Below are 26,964 nucleotides of genomic sequence, written 5' to 3'. Positions count from 1 at the left end.
ATGATGTGCAAACTTCTTTATATGCTGTGCTTTTGTACTTATACAATGTGCAAACTTCTTTATATGCTGTGCTTTTGTACTTATATAATGTGCAAACTTCATTATATGCTGTGCATTTATACTTATATGATGTGCAAACTTCATTATATGCTGTGCATTTATACTTATATGATGTGCAAACTTCATTATATGCTGTGCATTTGTACTTATGATGATGTGCAAACTTCTTTATATGATGTGCAAACTTCATTATATGCTGTGCTTTTGTACTTATATGATGTGCAAACTTCATTATATGCTGTGCTTTTGTAATTATATGATGTGCAAACTTCATTATATGCTGTGCAAACTTCATTATATGCTGTGCTTTTGTACTTATATGATGTGCAAATTTCTTTATACGAAACTTCATTATAATGAGATGGCCGATAGCTGCCGCCAGAATACAACATCAAAGTAACACGAATCTGTCATCAACTAGTTATTAGCAAGTGTGAATTTCATTCATGTCAAAATTAATTGCTTTTAGACTCCCAGCTAACTGTCCAGCTAGAATGCCCCTATTTCAGTTTCCTGTGTTTGAAAGCTAGCTTTAAATATGGGATTTAATAATAATAATAATAATAATAATAATAACAATAATAATATTAATAATAAACTATCTTTAACGAGGATAACACATTTGGTCATGGCTGACCCATCTGCCATGTGGTCCTCAGCTTTTATAATAAAATAATAAAAATAGAAGTTCATACACATAACCATGTATCGTCGCACACTCATTCGTACATATTTGACATGAATGACTATGTGTGACTATACTGGGAAACATACAAATATATATCAATTATGGATATGATTTTAAAGTTTTCTATTCAGAGCTTTTAATATATCATTCCAGCTGGTCTAGAAAGAATTTCTTTAATGATAATTTAAAAGAAGCAAGGGATGTTGAATTACGTATCCTCATTGGTAAGGAATTCCATACAGTAGGTGCTGATACAGAAAATGAGCTTTTGTAATGATTGGTTTTCGACCAAGGAATCTGGAGATCGTTGTCTCTCGTCTGGTTTTCGACCAAGGAATCTGGAGATCGTTTGCTTCGTGTGGATCTGGCAACATTTCAACAAGAATGTCCCAAAATAGCTGATGCTGGTGGTGGTATTCTAGAGAGAGAGAGAGAGAGAAACGGGGATCAGATCAGCAGAAAAAGGTGGGTGTGATAGCGCTTGAAATATGCCTAAGAAAATGCTTGGGTATCATCATAGAGCCCTCCACAGATAACGACGCATGTATCTTGTATGCTTATTCAAAGATGACATGGTGACATTGTGGAAGGCGGCATTTTAATATAGAACATGATATGGTTTTCTACGTAGTAGTTATCTTATCTACAAGCTGGCATGTGATCATAGCACGTGATTGAAGCACAGTTTAAGAGAGTATATGCCTTGGGTCCATGTAGAACAGATTTAAGATCAAAGACGTTTGAGAAGAGTCATCGATAGGAGAGGTTGTATATCAATAACACTCACTTGATTTAGTTTATCAGCTGCAGAGGTAACAATAGCGATCTTGGTGATCACAGTTCAGTACGCGATACAGAGGGGTGATATATTTAAAAGAGGTAGCAGAAACGGAAGTAGTGAGATTGGGTCGATACTGGACCAGAACTATCTTTCAAACGTTATTTACAGGGTACTTATTGGTTTCTTTTGCGTCGTAACAAAGATTATAAACCAAATAAAAAGTCCTAGACCAGTCAGACTTGTGTGTGTGTGTGTGTGTGTGTGTGTGTGTGTGTGTGTGTGATTTCGAATTTTAACGTAGCTTCAACAATTTTTTAGTCAATTCGCTATGATATATGGCGGCAGTTTAAAGTGATGTATGCTTATTCAAAGATGACATGGTGACATTGTGGAAGGCGGCATCATGCCGCAGACATGTAGCATGATGTCTCACCCAGCCACATTATCCTGACACCAGTCCGACCAGTCCTGACACTGTCCTCCTAATGCTGAGCACCTAGTTAGGTAGCTATCAGTACCATTTTTAATAGTCTTTGGTATGACTCGGCTGGGGTTCGAACCCGCGACCTCCCGCATCCGAGGCGGACGCTCTAACCACTAGGCCACCAGAGCGTTAAAGTCAGACTTAAAGACTTCTGACTGAAATTTTTTATTTAAAAATGATGCACATAATCACGGTTTATAGTGTTTTTTTTTTATTAAAACGAAACCTTTGTTTCATTTTATAATTTTGTACTTATTAAGACATTAAACACTTGGCTTAAAAGGTGACTAAGAAGTAATGCAAGATAGTATTTCAAATTAAAATTGTTATGCCACTTTAAAAAGAGATTTTTTAAAACAAAAATCATATCAGATGAATGAACTAATAAAGCAATGGAATACCTAAGAAATAAAAACAGCTTAAAAGGTCTCTAACTAAAAAAAAATATCCGGAAAAATATAAAATCAAGAATTTAAATATATTACTAGGATAATCATCTGTTTTGAATTCAGCATGTGCATGAAATGATTAATACAGACCCTGTGAGGCAGATACACGAGGAACAAAGCCTACGTTTCAATGGGAAAGCCATTATACATGGAAATGAGCGATGTTCACCTGTGAATGAAGTATTAGCGGTAAAAATATTGATAGTCGTGGTACACTTTTCATCTTGTTATCAAAATATTGGTGTAGAGTAGATTGTGTGCTCCATGCATAGAAAGAGGTAGAAATATTGGACTAGTAATGCCTATGTAACGGGTAGGAATACATGTGTCAGCTCTGATAACTCAAATGGTAGAACGTCCGTTTTGAGTTAGGGATATCCTGGATTTCATCCTCGGCAAGGCCGTGTGTCTTCCCTGTTACTCCGGTATTATTGTATTCGTTATCGTGGATGTCACCATGATTATCATAACACTTGCCAACCACCTTCAGTAACTGTACAGGTCAAAAACTCTGTGATGGCAGTCAAAGACACGGTAAAGGGTGCGTATATGTGTGTGTGTGAGAGAGAGAGAGAGAGAGAGAGAGAGAGAGAGAGAGAGAAAGAGAATATGTTACGAAATACAAATGGAATGCATTGCGCACGAATTGAGTTTTTATAATTGAGGACAGTTTTAGATAATGCGTGTTTCTATTCCAAAAGTTCGTCTGTATAAAGTTATTACAATAAGGTGTGGAGCCACGAATGGCTGAGTGGTCTAAAGCGCTCACCGTTGCAGATTAATTCCATCTCACCTCTGTCTGCATGGGTTCGAGTCTCGGATTCTGCCACTGTGGGTATTCGGGAAAGCTTGCCAGTAGCTTCTCGTGGGACACTGTTTCTTTCGTGGTTTTCCTGGGTTCTTCCTCCGTCATTTATACTGGCCGCCATGTATAGCCTATATTGTGCTGAAAAATGGCTTTAAACCCTACAACAATAACAACAATAAGTTGTCGAATACAAGTCTAAAAAATAGAGCCTCTAGAGTTATCACATGCAAGAAAGTCCCAATAATGTGTGCAATGGCTATTCATAATCCAACATGAAATAAAGGCCCAATAATGTGTGCAATGGCTATTCATAATCCAACATGCGAAAAAGCCACAATAATTTGTACAATGGCTATTCATAATCCAACATGCGAGAAGGCCCCAATAATGTGTACAATGGCTATTCATAATCCAACATGCAAGGATTCCACAGAAACAATTGTTGTTTAGAATCTAGCATATCATTTCATCCAGTCTCTCACAGATGTAAGAAAGATCACACCCTTCACATAACTGACTCCTCTAGACTGATTGTCAAACAGTACCAAGGACAACGAACGACAGACACAGCAAACATTAATTTTCTTCTCATTAGATGATAGTGAACTGAATTGATCATATGTGATGTTATCAATATTATTACATTATTAATACTAGGTGAATACACTTCTCCAGTTTGATAAAGCAATAATCCACGAATTTTTTTATTTGCACATGCACAGTCAAGACAGTGCTTTAGTGCTAAATGGTAAATATTTACTTGATGCCTGTAAGCACACAGTCAAAATCTGTTTTTATTGTGTTTAACAGTATATAGTTTTGCACACAAACTGATATTTCTCGGTTAATTTCTAAATTAAATGGTAGTCATGTATATGAATTTTGGCTGGAAGTTTATTCTTTGTTCTTTGCTACTCAGCTCTAACACATACAATATGTTAGGTTGGCGACTCATTTCACCTAGAATTGATACATTTTTATTCACAGTCCATTTAGACGATACGATGGCCACATCAACATCACGGAAAACTATTTGCAATCTGGTCTATGTTAGGACTCTGGAACTAAAAGTAGAAGGTATGTGATATACATCTAACAACCTTGTTGCTATTTTTGTTTGCTAACGCATCAATACGTATACATAGTGTTCCAGAGCGTGCTAAATGTGTTAGGCGGAAGTTATACACCATCGTCAACATTTTTTATCCGTCGGAATCTTGATAACATAGTTTTCTTTTATTTGTTATTTCAGGTCTAATATACTTCATGAGATTTTTCAGTAAATTGATACGTAATGCAGTTTTAAATAGTAAACGTCTTGATTATTGTTTTAGCTGCCTGATATTAAAAGGTGTCAACTATATGGTAATAAAATGTGTTAAAAAATAAACATTTAGAAATAAACACTTTACTTTATCGGACGCCGGACGGTGTATTTGGCCTCTTATTAGTCGGATTTGCGTTGTAGGATTTTTGTTAGTTTTTCTTACTACTGACAATAATGTTTCGATGTTAGTATACCTCTTTATGTTTTGCAGTATCTATGAAACAAAAAATAAATTTTCAGAGTGGATATTTTTGAGAAGGTTAAAAGTATGACAGTTTGTAAATTGTCAATAAAGCCAAATGTATAGTTCCTTTCGTACGAATATATTTTTCAGGAACACAAAAATAACATGTATCGGTATTTCGCTTTTCAATAGTTGAACATCAATATAAATACAAAGTGAAAACCCTAGGAGTAAGATCTTTATTTCAGCTCTCAAAAACTGCGAAGTTTATTTGTTATTATTTAGTGTTTCGACCAAAAACAGTGGCGAAGTGTATCCCCTCCATTCCCATATTCAAGTAATTCATGCATCTCGCCAATATGATTTGATGGCATTACGTCATATTCCACGGGCTTATTGGATGCCATAAACGTGTTTTCCTGGGCAACATGTGTACCACTGCATAAGTCTGGATTCTTTGAGATAACACGATCCACCCTAATGATTAGACATATATAACATAATCAACCCTAATAGACACGTATAACACGATCCCCCTAAATGACTATTCACAGATAACATAATCCACCCTAATGGTTAGTCACAGATAACATGATCCACCCTAATTACTAAACACAGATAACATGATCCACCATAATGGATATACACAGAGAACATGATCCATCCTAATGGTTAGATGCATATAGAATGATCCACCCTAATGTTTAGTCACATATAATTTGTTGTTGTTGTTGTGGGGTTTAACGCCATTTTTCAGCACGATAGGGCTATATATGGCGGCCAGTATTAATGGTGGAGGAAGAACCCGGAAAACCCCGGAAAGAACCACCGACCCACGAGAAGCTACTGGCAAGCTTTCTCACATGCCCACATTGGCTGAATCTTAGACTCGAACCGCCGCACATATAATTTGAGCCACTCTAATGGTTAGACACGGATTGCATGATCCACAATAATGGTGAGTCAGACAGAACGATCCACCTGATGGTTGGACAAATATAGCATGATCAACCCCAATTGCTTGACAAGGATAGCATTATCCACCACAAATGGTTGGACACAAATAACATGGTCCACCCTAATGGTCAGTAACATATAATATGATCCACCCAAATGGCTAGACTCGGATGGCATGATCTACTCTAGTGAAACAACACAGCCAACATCATCAACCCTATTGGTTAGGCACAGTTAACAAGATACATCATAATGGCTACCAACAGACAAAATGGTCCACTCTGGTGGCTAGACACATATAACATGATTCATTATTATTATCATTATTATTATTATTATTATTATTAAGTATAAACAAATATTTAAAATTCAACGTAACTTAAGAAATTGCTATATTGATATTGTTATAAAGTTTTATATTGATAGTATCACAATGTTTCACACACACACACACACACACACACACACACACACACACACACACACACACACACTGCTGTACTATACATAGTTAAACACTCCGATGGTCCAAGTGGCTAGAGCGTCCGCCTTGGATGCGGGAGGTCTCGGGTTCGAACCCCGGCCGAGTCATACCAAAGACTCATACAAATGGTACTCGCTTGGCGCTCAGCATTAAGAGGTTAGGACTGTTCGGCCTGGTGTCAGGATAATGTGTCCAGGTGGAACATGATGCTACATGTCTGTGGCATGATGAGCCCGTGCTAGACAATATAAACTGCACCACTGCGATATAACTGAAAAATTGTTAAAAGTACATTTTAAACCCAAATCACACACACACACACACACACACACACACACACACACACACACTACAGAATTACGATATCAGTATTACACCAACTATCAAATTATTGCGTAAATATCATTATTATGTCTAAATTCAATTTCGTGATACCATACATTGTGTTGAATTTATTACATTATACATTACATTTTTTCAATTCTGAATTTAAACTTTTCATCAACAAGTGTCGCAAGGGAGAGGGATGGGGTAGTAGGTTACATTAAAAAATCAGTTCAAAGTTTTTGTTCATAGGCGAAGTTTATAAAATATGAAAAATTAAACAATATCCAGAGAAAGCCATTGCAACTACAATTTGATTTAGAACTTTTCTGCTATCCACTACATGTATAATATCCCGTGCCTATCCACTACATGTATAATATCCCGTGTCTATCCACTACATGTATAATATCCCGTGAAACTCTGAATCAGAGCAAATAGCTGCAAGAAGTAGACTGGGTTTCCTTGGTTTTCGAAATCGTTTTATTATTTGTGTATTATTTGCCATTTCCAAGACAACGAGATGTACATAGATCATGTGAGGAGGAACACAACATATTTTTCAGGTGGGTATTTAAAGCTTTTTCAAGGGCCTAGTTTCATTCAAGAAGCAAGACAATAAATTCATCGGTATTCATGTCATTTATCTACACTTTCAGAAAATATTGTTGAAATTAAAAGTGAATTTGTTGACATATCGCCTTTTTCAGACAACCTGACTTCTGAGTTTTCAAAATTTTAACTCAGTTTTAAATCTCGCAGTACCCATCTGTAACCCTAAACGTATGCCAAATTGTTATCTTTTCCTCACGTATATCAGTCTATATAAGGTACTTCTGTATTCAGTTGTTTACATGGACCTGTTTTTGAGATTATGCTTTGTAGTATGTAATATGTGAGAGTACGAGGCCACTAGTTAAATTTAAAATAGTTATATCTCTTCGATGTAAACCCACACACACACACAATTAAATACAAGCGCCATTAAATAATTCTTATGCTAGGTCCATGATGCATTACCAAACAATCCTCTCATATATATTGCCAACTTGATCGGAGACTTTAAAATAATATATTCCTTGCTGTTCTTCTTATTTTATTTTCATTTCTTTGGTGGAGGAGGGGTAACTAAAGTGTGGCGTGTGGTAAATATTTTTCTGTTTAGCTCTAATTATTACAGACAAGGATAAATTAAAGGCTGGTCTGTTGCACGTGATGTCCCTGCCGGCCGTTCTTTATGACTAGTTTGTTAGCCCCGGTATAACCCCACAGTGGTTATCTGTAAAAAAAAAAAAAAAAAAAAAGTCTTATTGTCGCTACTCCTTCTAAATGGATGTCATGTGAGTAATGAGTTTTCACTAGAAAATGTATTATGGTGTCTCCTTGGTACCACATGAAAGTAATGGCGATTTGATATCCAATGTGGATGCCCAATTAGTTATTTAAAGATACTACTCCTAAATAGATGGTCATATAAACAGAGGTTTCATCTGATGTCTAGTATGGTACAATATGAAACTGGTGCCATGTGATGTTCAACATGGCTGCCAAAGTGGCCATCTTGAAAGTCTTATCAATGCTTCTTCTGATGAATTAGAAGAAATGTTCCCATAAGGATTCACCAAATGATTTCTTATTGTACCTTGTTGGTCCTAAATCAAAATTATTCAGCTTGCTAGTACAGAATGGCCACCTTTGTAGCCATGTTGAAAATATTGTATCGCTACTAGTCCTGAATGTAGACCAAGTTGTTTAAGAGCTTGCCTTTACAGGTCCGCCTTTCTTCCGGGGGTTTTCTCTGAGTCTTCCTCTAGCACATATTCTGGATGCCATGTACAGCCTACGATGTTTTGAAGAAAAGCGTTAAACCCATAAAGTTCTCTTTAACTGATAGTCGATCTAGTAGCCAAAGTATGTGATTTTGGTGTGTACCAGTTTTCTGTTCAACTGAGATAATCGGGGGGTTTTACTTACTTTCTTTTTTCAGTCTAGTTTTGAGATCAATGCAGATTTGCCTGACGTGCATGTTTTGACTTCAATTTGTATTTACATCTGTTACATTTTAGAAAAGCATTATTTTGAAAAAGATTTATAAGCCCTTTATGATTGTTACCTATATATTTTGCCTCCGCAATTCATTTAAACGGAAAATGATTTTTTTTTTTTGGTAGATGAATCGTTTCTAATTTGACATTATTGAATTTATGAGAACTGGATATCATACTGTAAATTTTGATGAATGCAAATGTATCTGCATCAAAAACGTAATTTATTCATTTTCATACCGTATAATGCTAATAATTTTGTTGTCAGGATTGACGCTGCTTATTTCAAGGTTAACAATCTTTCCATCAGGATTGACGCTGCTTATTTCAAGGTTAACAATCTTTCTATCAGGATTGACGCTGCTTATTTCAAGGTTAACAATCTTTCTATCAGGGTTGACACTGTTTATTTAAATGTTAACAGTCTTTCTATCAGGATTGACGCTACTTATTTCAAGGTTAACAGTCTTTCTATCACGGTTGACGCTGCTTGTATCAATGTTATAATCACTAAGTGTAATATATAAATCTTCATCTCTTCCAAAACATTATATGATATATTTTTGGTTTAAAATTGACAAATGAATATTTTTTTGTATTCTCATGAATGTTATAACGTAACAGATCTATGCCCACACCCTTTCCCCATCAAAACTTATAAACAAATACACATTATTACTTAATACATAGACTATTGTTTTCATATTGAACTCGTACAATATTTACATCAACTCTCCAAAAAATATCTGAATTGATCATAGTATAGTTGTAAGTTATTATTATAATGTGCACGATTTTTCACATTAATTTTCGCGCTACTAAATGCAAAATGAAGATTATTATTTGTTGTTGTTGTTGTTGTTGTGGGGTTTAACGCCATTTTTCAGCACACGATAGGCTATACATGGCGGCCAGTATTAATGGTGGAGGAAGAACCCGGGAAAACCCCGGAAAGAACCACCGACCCACGAGAAGCTACTGGCAAGCTTTCTCACATACCCACATTGGCTGAATCTTAGACTCGAACCGCCGCAGACAGAGGTGAGATGGCAGTGATCCGTAACGAAGAGCGCTTTAGACCACTCGGCCACTCGGGGCCCCTAGGTTATTATTTGAGTCTAGGAAATAAAGTGCATCTTTTGAAAAAGAGCGATCCATATCTAGAATACTGCTAAATTTTAAAGGACATGATACTGATTTTTTTTAAAATAAAAAATAAATATATGAGTGATTCGGAAATGCTCTGAAAGGAAGGAAGTGGTTCTACATTTGTTTTAAAAATATTAAGGCACGGGTTCGAGTCGATTCTTTTAAAAATGAGTGGTTCAGGATTCAAGTGTACTTTGAGTAGAGAATTTCTAGACATTTATCGATGCATTTTAAATTTTCCTATGGATTAAAAGTCCCATCCAATAATACGTATTATTTCAAAATTTTAAATGATCACGGACAGGTATTTTCATATCTATTCATTCCCACTCCATGCTTAATATCCTGTGGGGTGATGGGTGAGGGCAAGGAGTTGGATGAATATATTTTGGGAACTGCAATCTCTACGGAGTATAAAGGTTCCATCCATTGAATATCAGAATGCAAATGAGGTCTCTCGCCATCTTTAATGCGATTGGTGTCCTCTATATATAACACATCTATAGTTAAATACTTTAGAGATTAAATATGCGTACCTATTATTTCCCAGTTAGGTGTAGTTATCAATATTAAATGCAATAGTTGATAGAAAATAATGCTGATGAATTTATAATACAGTATTTACAAAATAAGATATTATATATACAAATGTTGATATCATTAAATTATTTACAAAAATATCTATTCAGATTTGTGGTATTATAAATGTTTTTAATTTGTGATATCATGAATTCCAATATATAGTATACATTAATTCTCGATATTAAAAATTACGTATAAATTGGAATTACTGATGTCATAAAATAAGTACATATAAAAATATGATATCAGCAAATAAGGAAAAATAAACCCAATAACCGCTTCAGCGTAGTTGGACCAATTTTATTTTACTTATTAGCAGATATTGTACAATTTTTAAATTCTATCTTTATTTATTTATTGTACTATGTATATACCAACTATTATTTACAGGCCTCAAATATTGACATGGAATGCAAAGCAACTGCAATAAAAATGTCAATTATATGAGATGAAAAATACACCTACCCCCAATTAAGAAATTCTGATATATGTAAAGTATGACCGCACTGAAAACCCCACCTTAGGCCATCTTCTAATTTACAAATCAAGTAAAGTTCACGCACGAAATTGTTGTAAATTTAATTTAAGCCTCGAATTTAGGTATATTGAGATAGCTTGCCAGGAGCTTCCTGTGGGTCGGTGGTTGTTAGTCGCGATTTTCACGGCTTCTTTCTCCACTAATTATACTGGTCGCCATGTATGGACTATTATGCACTGAAAAATGGCGTTCACCCCCCCCCCCCCCAACACCACACCTTCAGCATTCTCAGTCATCCACGATTCACCGACTTATCCTCTTGAAAAATGATACGCAGTTTGATAATCCTCTCTTAATCTGTGTAACAATTCAGGTTACAAGAACAAACGACCGCCGGACAGACGGAAATGAAGATCAATCACAAAACATCCCTGGGGGTCATTTTACAAATACATAATAAATCAAAGTTCTGTCAAAGGACCCTTCCATCCCCCCAAAATGGGTAGGATAAGATTAACCACGAGGATGATAACAACAACAGCAAAAACGATACAAACATATGCAAGGCAACGAACATGAGTAATCATCCTAATTATTATTATCATAGAATAATTTTTCTAACGTTTGTGCCGGATACGAAAATAAGGAGAACCTATAGTATATTTATTTATTTATTTATTTATTTATTTATTTATACAGACTATGCATACATCAATAATTCTTATATAGATAGGCATGGGGTGCTAAAGTAGTTGCAAAAACAAATTTCAATTATATGGGATAAATGGTAAGTTTAAATAACATGGCCGAGAAACTGTAACTTGCACAAGGGAATGACTCGATCATTATTCAAAACGTAATTAAACCAAATCAAGTATAGATGTTTCCCGATAAGATCACACTAGCAGACGATTTTCTGCCCATTTTACCTGGACGATGGGAAACCTGGTAGTTTCTCCTATATGCAACTTCCAAAATTGGCCATTTTGAACATGGTGCCCTGAGACAAAATAAACTTATAAATTACAAATATGGATACGAACCGAAAGCCTGATTTGCATTCGGTTTATGTGAGTAATTTTTGCAACAGTTTCTGGAGATTCAGTTAATTCATTTCAGCTTCCAAACACTATATACAATCTGCCAGCATACCACAAATATGGCTGCCGATGACGTCATTCTAGCTCTATCTATATACGATATCTTAAGGATTATGGAGCAAAAAATATTTGGTTTCTGAAGTAAAAAGAAATAAGGAATGAAAATGTACGTTCTGTTAAGAAAGAATATAAAATTACAAAATAATAATCATTCAGGGCCAAAATGGTCAGTTATGGAAACTTGATATTTGCAGTATCCAAGTGTATAACTTGCGTGTGTGTGTGATTTGGTCATCATGCCCCAGACATGTGGCATCATGTCCCACCCAGTCATTTTATCCTGACACCATGCCAACCAGTCCTAACAGTAACCTCTTAATGCTGAGCGTCAAGCGAGGCAGCTCATAGTACCATTTGTATGTCTTTGGTATGACTCAGCCGGGGTTCGAACCCGCGACCTTCCGCATCCGACGCGGACGCTCTAACCACTAGGCCACCAGAGCGGTCTAAGTGTATAACCTAATGAGTTCTGGTTGCAACATAAATTTGGTCATCTTCCTCCATTTCACAAGGCAACGCAGTTTTACGCATAAAACTTGAAAGTTTTAAGCGTACGAAATTATTTCGTGTTGAACAAATATCACTTTAAAAGATTGTTTACGTCTAAGAAATAAAATTTTGGTATGCTGCTATTTTCTCTGGAGATTAATATATGGACGGAACAGTTCATTCTGGAATTCAGATTACCCCACCACCTTCAACCACATTTATCTGATAATCGGTTCGTGTGCAAGAAACTTTACACCAGCTGTCTCCGTATTAAATAACCTCCATTAGTCAGTGTAGATGGAATTCAGGTTTACTACCAGCACTTCCACAATACAGCCTCCCCATTCTTGGCATGCAGGATCCAAGACCTTACCTGTCATCTACTCCTCCTCTTGATACGTGATACCCAGTATGATAATCCTCTCTTAATCTGTGTAGCAATTCAGGTTACAAAAACAAACGAACGACGGACAGATGGAAAAGAAGACCAATCAAAATATCTGCTGGTTTGTTCTTAGGGATGACACTTTACCGCAATTGTTAAAACATTAAATGACCTACTGGCATTTGCTGTACCTTACAACACCAAATCAAACCAATTCATGTTTTGTGTGACTAACAAATATGATTAACATAATAAAGAAGAAAAAGAGAAAAAAAGACATTGCTTTTCACACATATTTGTGATATTTCAAAAAATGGAGAGAATAAACATCACACACTCTGCTCATAAAACATCACTGAAAACACTTTACAACTCCATAATAAAGTTTAAGTTAACAGGAAAAGACCCCACCCCCCGCAACAAACCAAAGCCAAAAAAAAAAAAAAAAACCACAAACAAAAAAAACAAAACAGAAACAACATAAATGATAACATTAACAACAACAGCAATAGGAGTAAAACCATCAGCAAGTAAAACAATAGGAATAATCTTCATCATTGCCATCATCATCACAACAACACGAAAATAATAGCTATACGAGGATCGAACATGACCATAATACCAGCGATGATGATAATATTTATTTAAATGGTTCCTCTACCATTATTCAGATACCCACTCTAAAATCTAAAGTTCCAATTATTTTTTCTTGCTAAAGTTTGTAATCCAACCGATGACTAAACAATATACGTTACACTTGATAACCCCATGGCCCTGCACCGGGCATACACCACACAGTACAGGAAATCAGACAGTAAAATGCCAATGGAAAAATCACACCCTTGAATAATGCAGCACACTCTATTTAGATCGCATTTGGTGCCTAACATAAATTTATTGCAGAATGGGAAGAGTTTTCGAAATACTTGGGTGAAATAGGCCAGGGATTCTTTCTTTGCGGCGATGGAACACAGCTCTGGCGATGTGAAAAGGCTGAGCGCTACATACGTCACTATGCATTGGTGACGTCACAATGAAGAGACCCTGAGCCAAGAAGTAGACTGGCTTCCTGTCGTACTTGAACATAAAATTACTAGCATTCTTCAGCCTTGACCTTTTCTTGAATAAAATGGTCACCAGCACTTAAAAGTAAAGGCCGATATGCGGATGGTTTCAAAATTTGTATTTATCCTGATATAAATCAAATAAAATTATTGTAGAAAATGATAAGTGAAACTTTAGCTCATCGTTTTATATTTAAGTCGTTTTACTAAGGAAATGTGCTAAAAGGGAAAGGCAGTTTTGGAAAAAGTGGCGTTCGGGATACACATCGCCTGACAATACCTTGTTCACACATTTAAGTGCTTTATTGCAGCTACTCTTTATTTTAGCACACACCTTATTTTACGTGACATTAATTTTTATTTTGTTGTATGCATCCACGATCACTCCTACCCAATCTGTAAGCAAAACAAATAGGCATCAGTTTATACGAAGGGCCTAGTCCAACAATGTAATACGTCTACCATGATATTTACATTGTTTGGGTCGACATAAACAACATGAATATCGGGGTAGACATATTGCATTATAGAACTACGATCGGACATGTATAATGTTCACAATCATGAGGACACTAAAAGATCAAGGCAAAAAGGAATATATGCTTTAGGAATTTTGTTGTTGTATATGATTACCGTAGTTTATCATCCAATGTAGTTTTGATACAGTTCATTTACAAAATTATATGGAAGTGAAAAGTCTGTATTGCATTTGCTAGATTTGTGCCATGTAGACCTATACCTAAAGACAGTAGTGCATTTGCTAGATTTGTGCCCTATATACCTAAAGACAGTATTGCATTTGCTAGATTTGTGCCCTATAGACCTAAAGACAGTAGTGCATTTCCTAGATCTGTGCCCTATATACCTAAAACCAGTATTGCATTTGTTAGATGTGTGGCCTATATACCTAAAGACAGTATTGCATTTGCTAGATTTGTGCCCTATAGACCTATACCTAAAGACAGTAGTGCATTTGCTAGATCTGTGCCCTATATACCTAAAACCAGTATTGCATTTGCTAGATGTGTGGCCTATATACCTAAAGACAGTATTGCATTTGCTAGATGTGTGGCCTATATACCTAAAGACAGTATTGCATTTGCTAGATTTGTGCTCAATAGACCTATACCTAATGACAGTATTGGATTAGCTAGATTTATGACCTATATACCTATATATAGATTTGTGTCATGTAGTCCTATACCTAAAGTACTATATGCAAACAAAATTCTAAGGTCACCACCAATTCCAATACACAAAACATTTGGAAGCCCGAGGTACAGACAACAATATTCTAATTTCAGTTTCATACATTAAGTGTCAGTATAATTATGCTGATTGACAGATATATGAACACTGACACTGATAATCCTAGCAATTGGGGAATGTATGTCACTGTGACGTATTCTAGACATAATATATTCTCCACTAGATGCATCATTCATCAAGTTTCCTCTGTATACACACTTCATTGATCTAAAATGGACAGTTCTAATGCTGCAAGTTATTTAAGGTAATTTGTATGAATTATTGTGAAGTTAACTTCAAAATGAAAGATTAAACATTTTATTTCATACCCCAATAGAGAAATCATCTGAAAATTAAACTTATAAAAAACTGGAATCTTTGTATAATCACAAATTGGGAAAAGGCAGTCCAAGTGATTAATTGGTTTTTATAGATGTATCCGACTGTAAACAGACATTGAAATTCATCAATCACGTGCAGCTAACACCAAACTATAGACAAGCTTGTGGCACATAAAATCTATGCCTTAATAATGGTACAGTTATATTCCCTAAAAAAAGTGGAGCACAATAAATCAGCAATATATTCCAAATATACATAGTCACATGGGCATGAAAAGTCAAAGCAATCTATTCCAAAATAATCATAGTCACATGGGCATGAAAAGTCAAATCAATCTATTCCAAATATGCATGGTCACATGGGCATGAAAAGTCAAAGAAATATATTCCAAATAATCATAGTCACATGGGCATGAAAAGTCAAAGCAATCTATTCCAAATATGCATAGTCACATGGGCATGAAAAGTCAAAGAAATCTATTCAAAATATAAATAGTCACATGGGCATGAAAAGTCAAAGCAATATATTCCAAATAATCATAGTCACATGGGCATGAAAAGTCAAAGCAATCTATTCCAAATATGCATAGTCACATGGGCACGAAAAGTCAAAGAAATCTATTCCAAATATGCATTGTCACATGGACATGAAAAGTCAAAGCAATCGATTCCAAATGAGCATTGTCACATGGACATGAAAAGTCAAAGCAATCTATTCCAAATAATTATAGTCACATGGGCATGAAAAGTCAAAACCAAAGCCAAGGTTTGAAAATATGGTCTTGTATAAGAGTTTCCCACCAAAATATTTAAACATGATCGAAAGCTTATGAACTGGTGTTGCTATGATATACTTAAGCTTCTGGATAAATATATTTCTTTGAGTGGATGCACATGCATGCACAAGCCAGCTGGATAGAGAAAAATCTATATATGTAAATCCAAGATTTTTAAATGAGCCACACTTTAGAATGGGATGTTTTGCAATACATTGATGTGGCAGGGCATAATGATATTTTAGTACTTGCACTCTGGTAACTGATGGGATCTAATTTTGAAAGACAAAGATATATCCACCCTTCCCACTATGATAACGTCTTTTTCTTACAATGATACTTCATATATGAAATATTACTATAATATCCTACAATCTAATGAAGTAATCTGAATATGCATATCAATATTGTACCAGGCTGTTTTGTATTTTCCCAACAAAGCTAACAAAATGAAGCTAAAACATGAACAAGCCACTATAATGGCCTGAAAATCAAATCATCTTTATATTACAGATATAGCTAATACATAACACCAGTCTACTTTGAGTGATTGCAGTATGATGATCATTATAAAGTTTATGTAAAAAGAATTGCAAATCCTAAATGTGCGAAAAGATGATAAATTGCAAAAGGGCATGAAAGTCTAATCAGGTTATTTCAATAGAACTTAACCATGCCTTTCAAATTATATTTGCCAAGCTGAAGTGATTTTTTTCTAAAGTTGCATACAAGGCTTTTGTAAAAATATTATACAAAAAAGTAAATAATGTGTACAAATAATTACAATATAATGTCAGCTACCAGAACCAAACTAGGTCTTTGAACGCACTCATGATATCTGAAAATCCAGTCTGGTGTTTGAACTAACTCACAACATAAATATCCAATCTGGTCTTTGAACCTACTCCTGGTATATGTGTCTAGTCTGGTATCTGAACCCATGAGATATTAATATCCAATCTGGTGTTTGAATCCATGCTATATACACATCCAATCTGGCCATTGAACCCACTCATGATATATAAGTATTCATTCTTGTCTTTGAAACCACCCATGATATAAATACCCAGTCTGGTGTTTAAACTCGCTCATATAAATATCCTGTCTAGTCTTTGCAACCATCTATGATATAAATATCCAGTCAGGTGTTTGAATCCATGATATATACACATCCAGTCTGGTGTTTGAACCCATTCACAATATAAAATTATCCAATCTGGTCATTGAACCCACTCATGATATACAAGTATTCATTCTGGTCTTTGCAACCACCCATGATATAAATATCCAGTCTGTTGTTTGAATCCATGATATATACACATCCAGTCTGGTGTTTGAATCCTTGATATATACACATCCAGTCTGGTGTTTGAACCGACTCATGATATAAAAGTATCCAATCTGGTCATTGAACCGACTCATGATATATAAGTATCAATTCTGGTATCTGCAACCACCCACAATATAAATATCCAGTCTGGTGTTTAAACTCACTCATATAAATGTCCAGTCTGGTGTTTAAACTCAACTCATATAAATGTCCAGTCTGGTGTTGTCTTATTTAAATGAGTGACAGACAGACAGATGAATGGACAGCCAAAAACCAATATGTCTCTTAGGGTCGAGACCTATATATGAGGGGACGAGTGCTGAATGGACAGCTGACAATCGATCTATCTTTCCTTCAGTAGAGACCTAAATATGAGTGCAATATATGCAATGGTTAGGTATATGTTATATTGCAACAAACATTTCAACCTTAAAATCAACTACTCTTAATGATCTTGCTGTATGAGAAACTGAGTACGGCTTCAGCTAGAATGGGAGAGATAAAATCTGATTGAGTAATTGTGAATGAAGTATGTGAACAGAATGAAATATGTGGTCCAAATACCCCAACCAATTTCCTTGCAGATGGCCATATTAAAAATGTACACTGTTTCTTGATATAAATTGATTTTCATGGGGCAAAGAACTGTGAGGCTCCTGCTTTTACTTCAAGTAAAAAATGTATGTCCCACCTATAAAATGTCCTAAGATGGTCCACTCATCTTCCTTTTCTTACTGCTAAGCACTGACTACAATTAATACCATATATGGTAAAAAAAAAAAATTCTTTATTCACATATGAATGATATCCTATTGTCTAATATGGTAATTAAAGATTTTGTAAGATTAAAGTTCTTTCATAGACCAAATGGTCTCCACAAGTGTTAACTGTTAAGCTGACTGCTACCATATTACTGAGCTGATTCAGAGTGAAATTATGCATTCATGTTAGGGAAAATACATTATTGTCAAAATGTAAATACACAGTTCCAGAATGTCAACATATACAAATCTGAAATAGTTGTTGTTGTTGTAGGGTTTAACACCATTTTTCAGCACACGATAGGCTATACATGGCAGCCAGTATTAATGGTGGAGGAAGAACCCGGGAAATCCCCAGAAAGAACCAGCGACCCTCGAGAAGCTACTGGCAAGCTTTCTCACATACCCACATTGGCCGAATCCGAGACTTGAACCCATGCAGACAGAGGTGAGATGGCAGTGATCTGTAATGGAGAGTGCTTTAGGGCACTCAGCCCCCTAAATAGTTATCTCTCTTTGATTATAATTACCTGGAATGGGAGGGTGGAGATGGTAAATTATAATATGCTGAAAAAACCTTTGTTTGGATTGACATAAGTGGAAAAAACATTCTATTCTCTTGTTCAAGAATAAAAAAAGTGAAAGAGATCATAGCTGTCAATCAGATTGTATTAAGAGCTGGAAATTTTAGGTGTTTTAAGAACAGTATGGACTGCAGATTTTTGTGGGAGTGGGGTGGGAGTTCCTTAGAAGATGCTGTCCTTTAAAGCTAAAATTTGTGGAAATTTAGTACAATGCATAAATAAAATGACAGATCCTTAAATTTCCTCCATTAAGATATTATGAGTTTAATGTCATTTTTCAATACATAATAAGCTATACATAGTGGCCATTATAACTGGAGAGGAAAGAACCCAGGAAAGCTCCGTTAAGAACCACTGACTTACGGAAGCTATTAGCATGCTTTCTCACAGATCCACATTGGTCAAGACTGAGACTTGAACCCTTGTGGAGAGACATGAGATGGCAGTGATTGATAATAGCAAGTGCTTGGACCACTTCAGCCACATGGGCCCCTCCCTCTGTGAGGTAGCATTGTATTGACTGGTCCACTACAATAATAGATGGAAATTAGGGTACAAAATGATTACGATGTTTTAAACTGATACAATGTATGGCTCATCTGCAAAATCTGAACATAATTCATCATACTGGTAATGAAAGAAATAATGAGAAATGATTTTTCTTAAGATCAATCAGAGATAATCATGTTTAGTTAATGTATGCCTTGTCATCACAACACATACAAGTAATTCAAAATTATAACATGCAACAGTAGAAGTATTAATATCATTTAAAGTGTTACAGACACATACTTTTCTATCATTTAATGTGTTACAGACACATACTTTTCCATATATTAAAGTGTTACCGACACCTATTTTTCCATCTTTTAAAGTGTTACCAACACCTACTCTTCTATCATTTCAAGTGTTACTGACACCAACTTTTCCATCTTTTAAAGTGTTACCAACACCTACTTTTCCATCTTTTAAAGTGTTACCAACACCTACTCTTCTATCATTTCAAGTGTTACTGACACATACTTTTCTATCATTTAAAGTGTTACTGACACATACTTTTCTATCTTTTAAAGTGTTACCAACACCTACTTTTCCATCTTTTAAGGTGTTACCAACACCTACTCTTCTATTATTTAAAGTGTTACTGACACATACTTTTCTATCATACATTATCAATCTGTACATGAGAATCAGCAAAATGCAAGTAACTTTCTTATGAAAATATCACTTTAATTGGTTTGAATCTATATTTGAAAATCAAAGGCACAAATTTGCAATGCCTAATGATGGTGCTGCCCACTTGCGCAAGCTGATCACAGCATGCATATTTAGGATGAAACATAACAGAAGTTTTACTAAGTATCATCTGGCATGACTGTATTGAATAGAATACATTGTGATCTCAAAGTACTGAGAGGTCATATAGAGGTTATTTTGAATATAATGTGATGTTATCAAACAAGTCATTAAGTAAAGGTTGATGTCATAGGTATGAAATAAGTAGCCGATTGGTGTGATTTAAAAAAAATGAATTGGGCATAAATGTGTTGAATACGGGCAACTGGAAAAATAAGGTTGAATGCTAAACGATTTCACAAATCAGTTCAAGTGGGTGGGGAAAAATGGCAATCATGTGCTGTCCATAAGTTGGCAATGATTACAACTTAAAACTCTGCACTTAAGCATTAAAAAAAAAACCCACTTTAAATGCTTTCATTCAGGCAAGAGTGGATAGCTTCCTGGAACTAAACCTAACGAATTCACAGTACAGTATTTGTAGTAAGGGTGTAGATACCATTTCGCGGCAGTGGCTGGTGTATTTGTCTAAAAAACGTGGCTTTTAAAGATATTGCAGTAGGTGCGCTCAACCTAGTCACTAAACTGCTAAAGGCATTTAAAACATGCAAAACAAATTCAAAGGTTATATAAATCTAACCCTGTCTACACAGTAAGAAAACCTGAAATCGATGGTAAATGATGCAATCTTGTCACATAAGTTTCTGTCCACTTTACACTGTTAGTCCATTATATGCATTCTGTGTATGAAATTTATGCGTAGATTTTATAATTCTTAATTTGAAATTAGGCAATTTACATTTTATTCTTAAAAATGCACAAACTTGTCCTCAAAACACTTTTCACAGTACTAAAGAGAGCCATATTATACTGGTTCTCTGCCGTTGAAATTTAATTATATTGAAAGGAACCGGGAACCATGCTAAGCCGCCAAATAGTCTGGTTCTTGGCTATATATCTTATAGAACAGCGGTATCGGATGTTGCATGCAAGGAACGTGGATATGTATTAATGCGCGAAGCTGCTGTACTGTATTCCGAATGAGGAATGTGAGCCGAATTTTGTTGGCTCAGGAGCAGACGACAAGAATTGGAGAGTGCAGAAGTTTACATGGAGGCAGGAACTTTCATTGAAATAGTCAGGGTAGTATATACATGTAATATTAAGTATCAGGTGCAAATTTCTGAAAATAAGATATTTCATTATCATTTAATCTTATTTTCTAAAAATATTGCTTTAAATGCCACAGGTACTGTAGGAATGCTTGTTTCCGTCGTAAAATTTCAAAGTATTGTAAACACCCACTCCCACTAATTTGTAGAAGAGGAGTTGGAGTTGTCATTAACTTCCAATTTTGCTGAGAGAAACGAGTGCCTGTACCGAATGCAGATCATATATACTTTTTTCTTCCCCCCACCCCCGCCTCGTTTGTGTCGTTTGAGTCGGAACGTTAATGTAACTTTTTAAATACTTTACATTTTTAAAAGAAAATGCTGACAAGACGTTTATTGTTTTTCTTCTCTTTTTACACAAAATAGGTTCGTCCTTAAAAAATAAAGTCGAATTTAAATATACTGTTTTACCTGCACATGATTTGGTTTAATTATTTTACCTGACAACAACTACAGCTTGAATTATGTGTATGTAAAACACGTATCTCCGTGTCTTCCGGTTTTGACTGAGTGCTTGAATCATAATTAGGGCAGGTCTTTTGACAAGGTTTGCCTTTGAGGCAAATATCATGTGTCCGTGAATTTGTCTTTTCATATCCACCCAGCAAGTATATCAGGTATACGTTGTTATAAGGTGAGGACTTCGATCATTTCCAATCTATAGCCCATGGGCTAAATCCAGCTAAAAATGAACACCAGGGTTTTCAAATATTAATTTGTCTTTTCAAGTACTGTAGGCGTATGGTGGGGATCTCATTAGTTTCCAAGTTATGGTGCAGGGTCAAACATTTCATAAGAGTAGGCTGGCTTCTGTGGTCAAAATAAGTTGCATGCATTAATCATAATTTTCATCCCCAACTCTTGTACACATGGTTGTATGGTGCTAGCCTCAAAAGTTTTACAATTGTGATACAAAGGTAGGTATTGACCCTCCGTGCAAACTGATGTGCAAATTTATATTTAATGCCGAGTAAGTGTGCATTATGGGCGTCGCCAAAGAAATCGCAATAGTTTCTATTATATTGACCAAGGGGATACGTTTTCTTGAGGGTGGGGATAGACTGACTCCGTGTTATCTCCTCAAGTGGTTTCTGTTGATTGATCACATATGGCAATTTTCAGGAGTTACTTGAAATTTATGTAAAATCACCTCTACCCCTTTAGCCCTACCATACTCCGGGCAAGGTATTTTTATTTTTATGCTAAAACGTAATGGCTACAGTAATCCTAGTTTCCTGTGACCCTTCCCTCTATATATTTGATATCAGGGCATTTATGTTAAAGCATATCATGGCTTCGATAGCATTAGTTGTAGTTGCAGAACATTACAATTTAGCAACTAAACTAATAGTAATAATAATAATACAAATAATACAACTATTGCGACAATGATGGTGGTGGCTAAAATACGAAAACAATTACTTTTTTGATGTTCCTTTTCAAAATATTGCCAGGTGATAAAAACAAACGGGATTGTGCAATTAGTATAATATAGTAATAATAGAAATAATACGACTATTACGATAGTGGTGGTGGTGGCTAAATTTACGACACTGGTCCAATGTTTTAGGTCAGAAATAGATATACCAATGTGTACATGTTTATTTTGCATTGTTTGCTAAAAGTATATATGTCTGTATTTTGTTTATTTCGTATGCTGATGTGTGTCTCTCGTTTATCCACAGCCGGCCGTATACCCGACTACAATGGCGTTGTGGTGACAGAAGACACGTTGCTGGTTATAGACGGTAATGCGAGTAATCTCCAGATTTACAATCGACATGACGGTAAACTGTTTACATCACACAAACTGGAGTCCATTCCCACGGGTGTCTGTCTTATTAGCAAGACGGAAGTTGCTGTGTGTCTGGAGGACAGTAGGATTGTAATCATGTCATTAAAATCTATACATGACGTAAAACGGGTCAAAACATTAAAAGTAAGGACAGGATTTTATCCATGTCATTCAGTGGCAAAATTGAATTCAGACAAACTCGTTGTCAGCGGTAGGAAATCGGACGGCATGTTGTCATGGTGTGTTGTAAACCTTACAGATAGACGTGTAGACTCAACTCACAAGGTCTGTAAAGGGGGCATTGGTAGTGATAGTCACTTGGCCGTAAAAGGCAACACTGTCTACATCTCGTGTTGGATTTATAACTACACTACTACTACTGATGGTGTGTATGCATATGATATTTTTAATCCACACACACTAAAGTTTCTGTATCAACATGATGGATTTGAACCGAACTCAATAATGGTTGATAGGAAGAATTTCATTTACGTGTGTGACAGGATCTCTAACAGCATTCATCAGCTGACAGACAGCGGTCAACTAGTGACCATACACACAGTGTCATCAAGGCCCTATAGAATATTCTATGATGACCAGCATGGAGTACTTTACACCACAAGCTATGGAAGTAATGTGATTACTGTCTACAGACTGGAATATTCACATCAATCAGGTATTTCCATTTTATTTTATATCACACGATAACGAAAACTAAATATTTTATTTATTTACAATTTCTAATTCACATTTGGATAATAAATGTAAGTTATACATATTAAAATTAGAACCTAATTGTAAAGACAAACAGTTTAAAATATATAAAATGAAATTAAAGTGTAATAAATATATATTTTTTTATTCTTCAGTGTGTAAACTCGAAGTGACGTTCGTCAAGCATAATCATTTTTATTGATTTTGAATGCAACTATAATAATAGTTGTTATTTTAAAATTTAATACCAAAATAGTTGTACCAAATTCAATTTATTCATGATTGCTAAGCTATCTGCACTTTAGTTCTTACTATCCAATTTCATATAAAAAATTTTAATTCTCTATGGACTGTCGCAATGGCGGCTGGCTAGCTAGCGTTCATCATTACCAGTGCGGGGCAATACACAGTTTTTTTTTGTCCAGTAGGGGGCGCTTTCATTGAGAAGCCATTTGCACGCGACGGTCAATCCGGGTTACACCGGAAAGCACTCTTGGGTTACAGCGTCTAAAATTCCGCGTTTCTCATGTTCTCGCTGGTTGCATAATCTCGCGGTGTTGGATATTTTCGTTTTACATAGACACTTGCACAATCTGCCTTTCGTTTCTAACAAATTCTTTCAATAGTGTTTTCTTTTTGTGAAAATAAATAAGAAACTTATTGACCAATAGAAGACGTATCAGATATCTACTTTTCCTCAAACAATTATTTATAGAAATCTCCATCTTGTCATGCCGAAGCTGAATATGAATGGCGCATTCATATTCCCGATGATATAGGAATAATTAAACGAACCCCTTCAATTTAATGTTCGATTGATGAGTTTAATTTGGTTTGGACACTTGACAGCTTGGCTTTGCTTCAGATGTGCATCTATTGAAAGACTGATCGCTCTTGGTTATTTTCACTTCCTCTTGGAACTTCCATGATTTTAAAAGTTAAATCAAGACCAAACAAAACAAAAAAGCAAACATAAAAACATGCTGACAACTTGTATTCTTTATATAATTGTTTTATATTTTATAATTTAATGTTTTAAATACATGTTTATATGCAGGTATTCCCTACTCTGGCAATATTCCCCTGTCAATTTTAAAAGTGCTTAAGTTAGGTCACTTTGAATTAATTTAAGCCTTTTTTTTGGATGAAATGAATCAGTCATTTTGTTCAGCTGTTGCTTTATATGATGCATGATTTCCATAATTAACACATGTAAATATATTCACAGTTCATGAATGCATGCCAGCATGCTGTACATTATACATGTTGCAAATGCAAACATGTTCACATGTACCAGTTACATTTTTAGAAGTATTTAATAATTGTAGAGCAGACTCTTACTGGTGCTGCCAGGTTTACATTTTGTAAATATATCACAGTTTTAATCAGATTGTAGATTTAAATGTTTGGATTATTATTTTTATGTGTTTACTAAATTGAACACCAATAAACTGTGGTGAGCTTTTATGACAATAGATTTGTGAATGTTGCACAAGTCTCCAGTGTATTAACATGAATAACTTTGATGGCGTACATTGAAATTACACTCTCTGATCAGTGTTTCCCTTTATCCTCATTTGTGCTTCAGAGACCCCCAAAGTTTTTATTTTACCCCCATTTTTGGTACCAAAGTTTCTTTTTTACTCAGTATGACCCCCAGTTTTGACACCAAGGTGATTTTTGACTCAATCTTGCACCTCTAGAGGATTGACTGTCTGATGTTTTGGGTAGTCATTATTTTTCGATTTGCCTCAATGTTAACAGTAAAAATAATCCATTACATGCACAGGTGTTCCAGTAGAAGTTCAGAAAATGGATGAGAGATCCATCCAACTTTTTGAAGATGCTCTAAAAGATGGAAAGGAAACTATATACAACATAAGACTCATGGTTGTCGGACATATGGGTGTAGGGAAGACAACCCTTGTCAAACGTCTTCTTGGAGAGGAAGTGAACATTTCTGAGAGATGTAGTACAGAGGGCATAGATGTCTATGTCAACTGCTGTGATGTTTCTTTATCGACCTGTGAATGGATGAGGCGAGAAAAAGGTATGTGGGCATACAAATATAAAATATATACATTTCTCTATTTACTTACATACCAGGAGGTGAAATGTATTGTGCTGTGCTGATATCTGTCCATTCATCTCTGTTTTGTTTTGGCACAATAACCTAAGTTTTCTACAATCTAACATTGCCACAGATTGTAAGTAGTTTGCATTTGGGGCAAGGAAGTAACCTACATGTTTTAATTTCAGGATGAAAAAGATGTAGCATCAGAGTCTAGAGTTGAAGGTCACAGCGACTAAAAGAAGGGAATTTCCCACACAATTAGCAATGACAGATTTTCAAGATGGTCACCACGATGACTGTACTAGAAATCTGATCTGTACCATTTTCATTTAGGACTAACTGATCATTATCAAAAGTCCTATACTCATAGCTGCCAACCCTCAAGGTTTTGGCGTGAATTTCATGACTTTTCCAGTGATTCACGAATTCACGCCACATGCAAAAAAATCACGAATTCCCCAATTCTCAATTATTGTAAATCTTTAATAAAATAACCAATTTCCAGCTAAGCGATAGTCATGATATCAGCAGTTGACGAAACGGTCTGGTACTGCGGTATTAGTGGAACTATGGCAAATTGATACAGTTGGCCCGGTAGCAATCATTTTAGTGGATTTTAATCTGGATTTATAAGTGTAGTTTTACAAATGCTTTTGAAAGAAACTGGGGCCTAACCAGAATTTTGCTCTGCACATGTGCTGCAAACACTGATTTGAATTACCATTTGTCACCACATCTTGAAAACACATCTTGAAAATGTCTCCACCAACAAGGAAAAAGAAATGTATTATACAAAAAGTGAAGTTTAGTTTGAAATACACCAAAAATTGGCTGTGCATTCAGACATCAAACACTGATATACATCATGCTTTTTTGCACCCAGCGTGCCACAAATTTTAGCATTAGGCATGGTGGCAGAGACGATGCGAGGAAGCACATTGGTAGCCAAAAGCACAAAAAACACGCAGAAGATTT

At 35.4% G+C, this 26,964-nt stretch overlaps 1 protein-coding gene across 6 annotated transcripts in view; it reads left to right on the top strand.

Annotated features, from left to right (window-relative positions):
* LOC149786930 (uncharacterized) overlaps nt 1–26,964 on the top strand; it is a 155,159-nt gene that overhangs the window by 11,303 nt on the left and 116,892 nt on the right. For all 6 annotated transcript variants that reach the window (XM_089977457.1, XM_089977455.1, XM_089977458.1 and 3 more), the window contains exons 2-4: nt 4,258–4,347; nt 23,092–23,877; nt 25,705–25,965. In XM_089977457.1, the coding sequence (XP_089833583.1) occupies nt 4,275–4,347; nt 23,092–23,877; nt 25,705–25,965 (1,120 nt within the window). In that variant the 5' untranslated portion in view covers nt 4,258–4,274. The remainder of the gene's footprint in view (nt 1–4,257; nt 4,348–23,091; nt 23,878–25,704; nt 25,966–26,964) is intronic.

Source organism: Sinohyriopsis cumingii, chromosome 12 (assembly GCF_028554795.1).
Source record: "Sinohyriopsis cumingii isolate HCF-2022 chromosome 12, ASM2855479v2, whole genome shotgun sequence".
NCBI lineage: Eukaryota > Metazoa > Mollusca > Bivalvia > Unionida > Unionidae > Sinohyriopsis > Sinohyriopsis cumingii.
The sequence above is the reverse complement of the archived record's forward strand: the minus strand, read 5'-3'. Positions and strand labels throughout refer to the sequence as shown.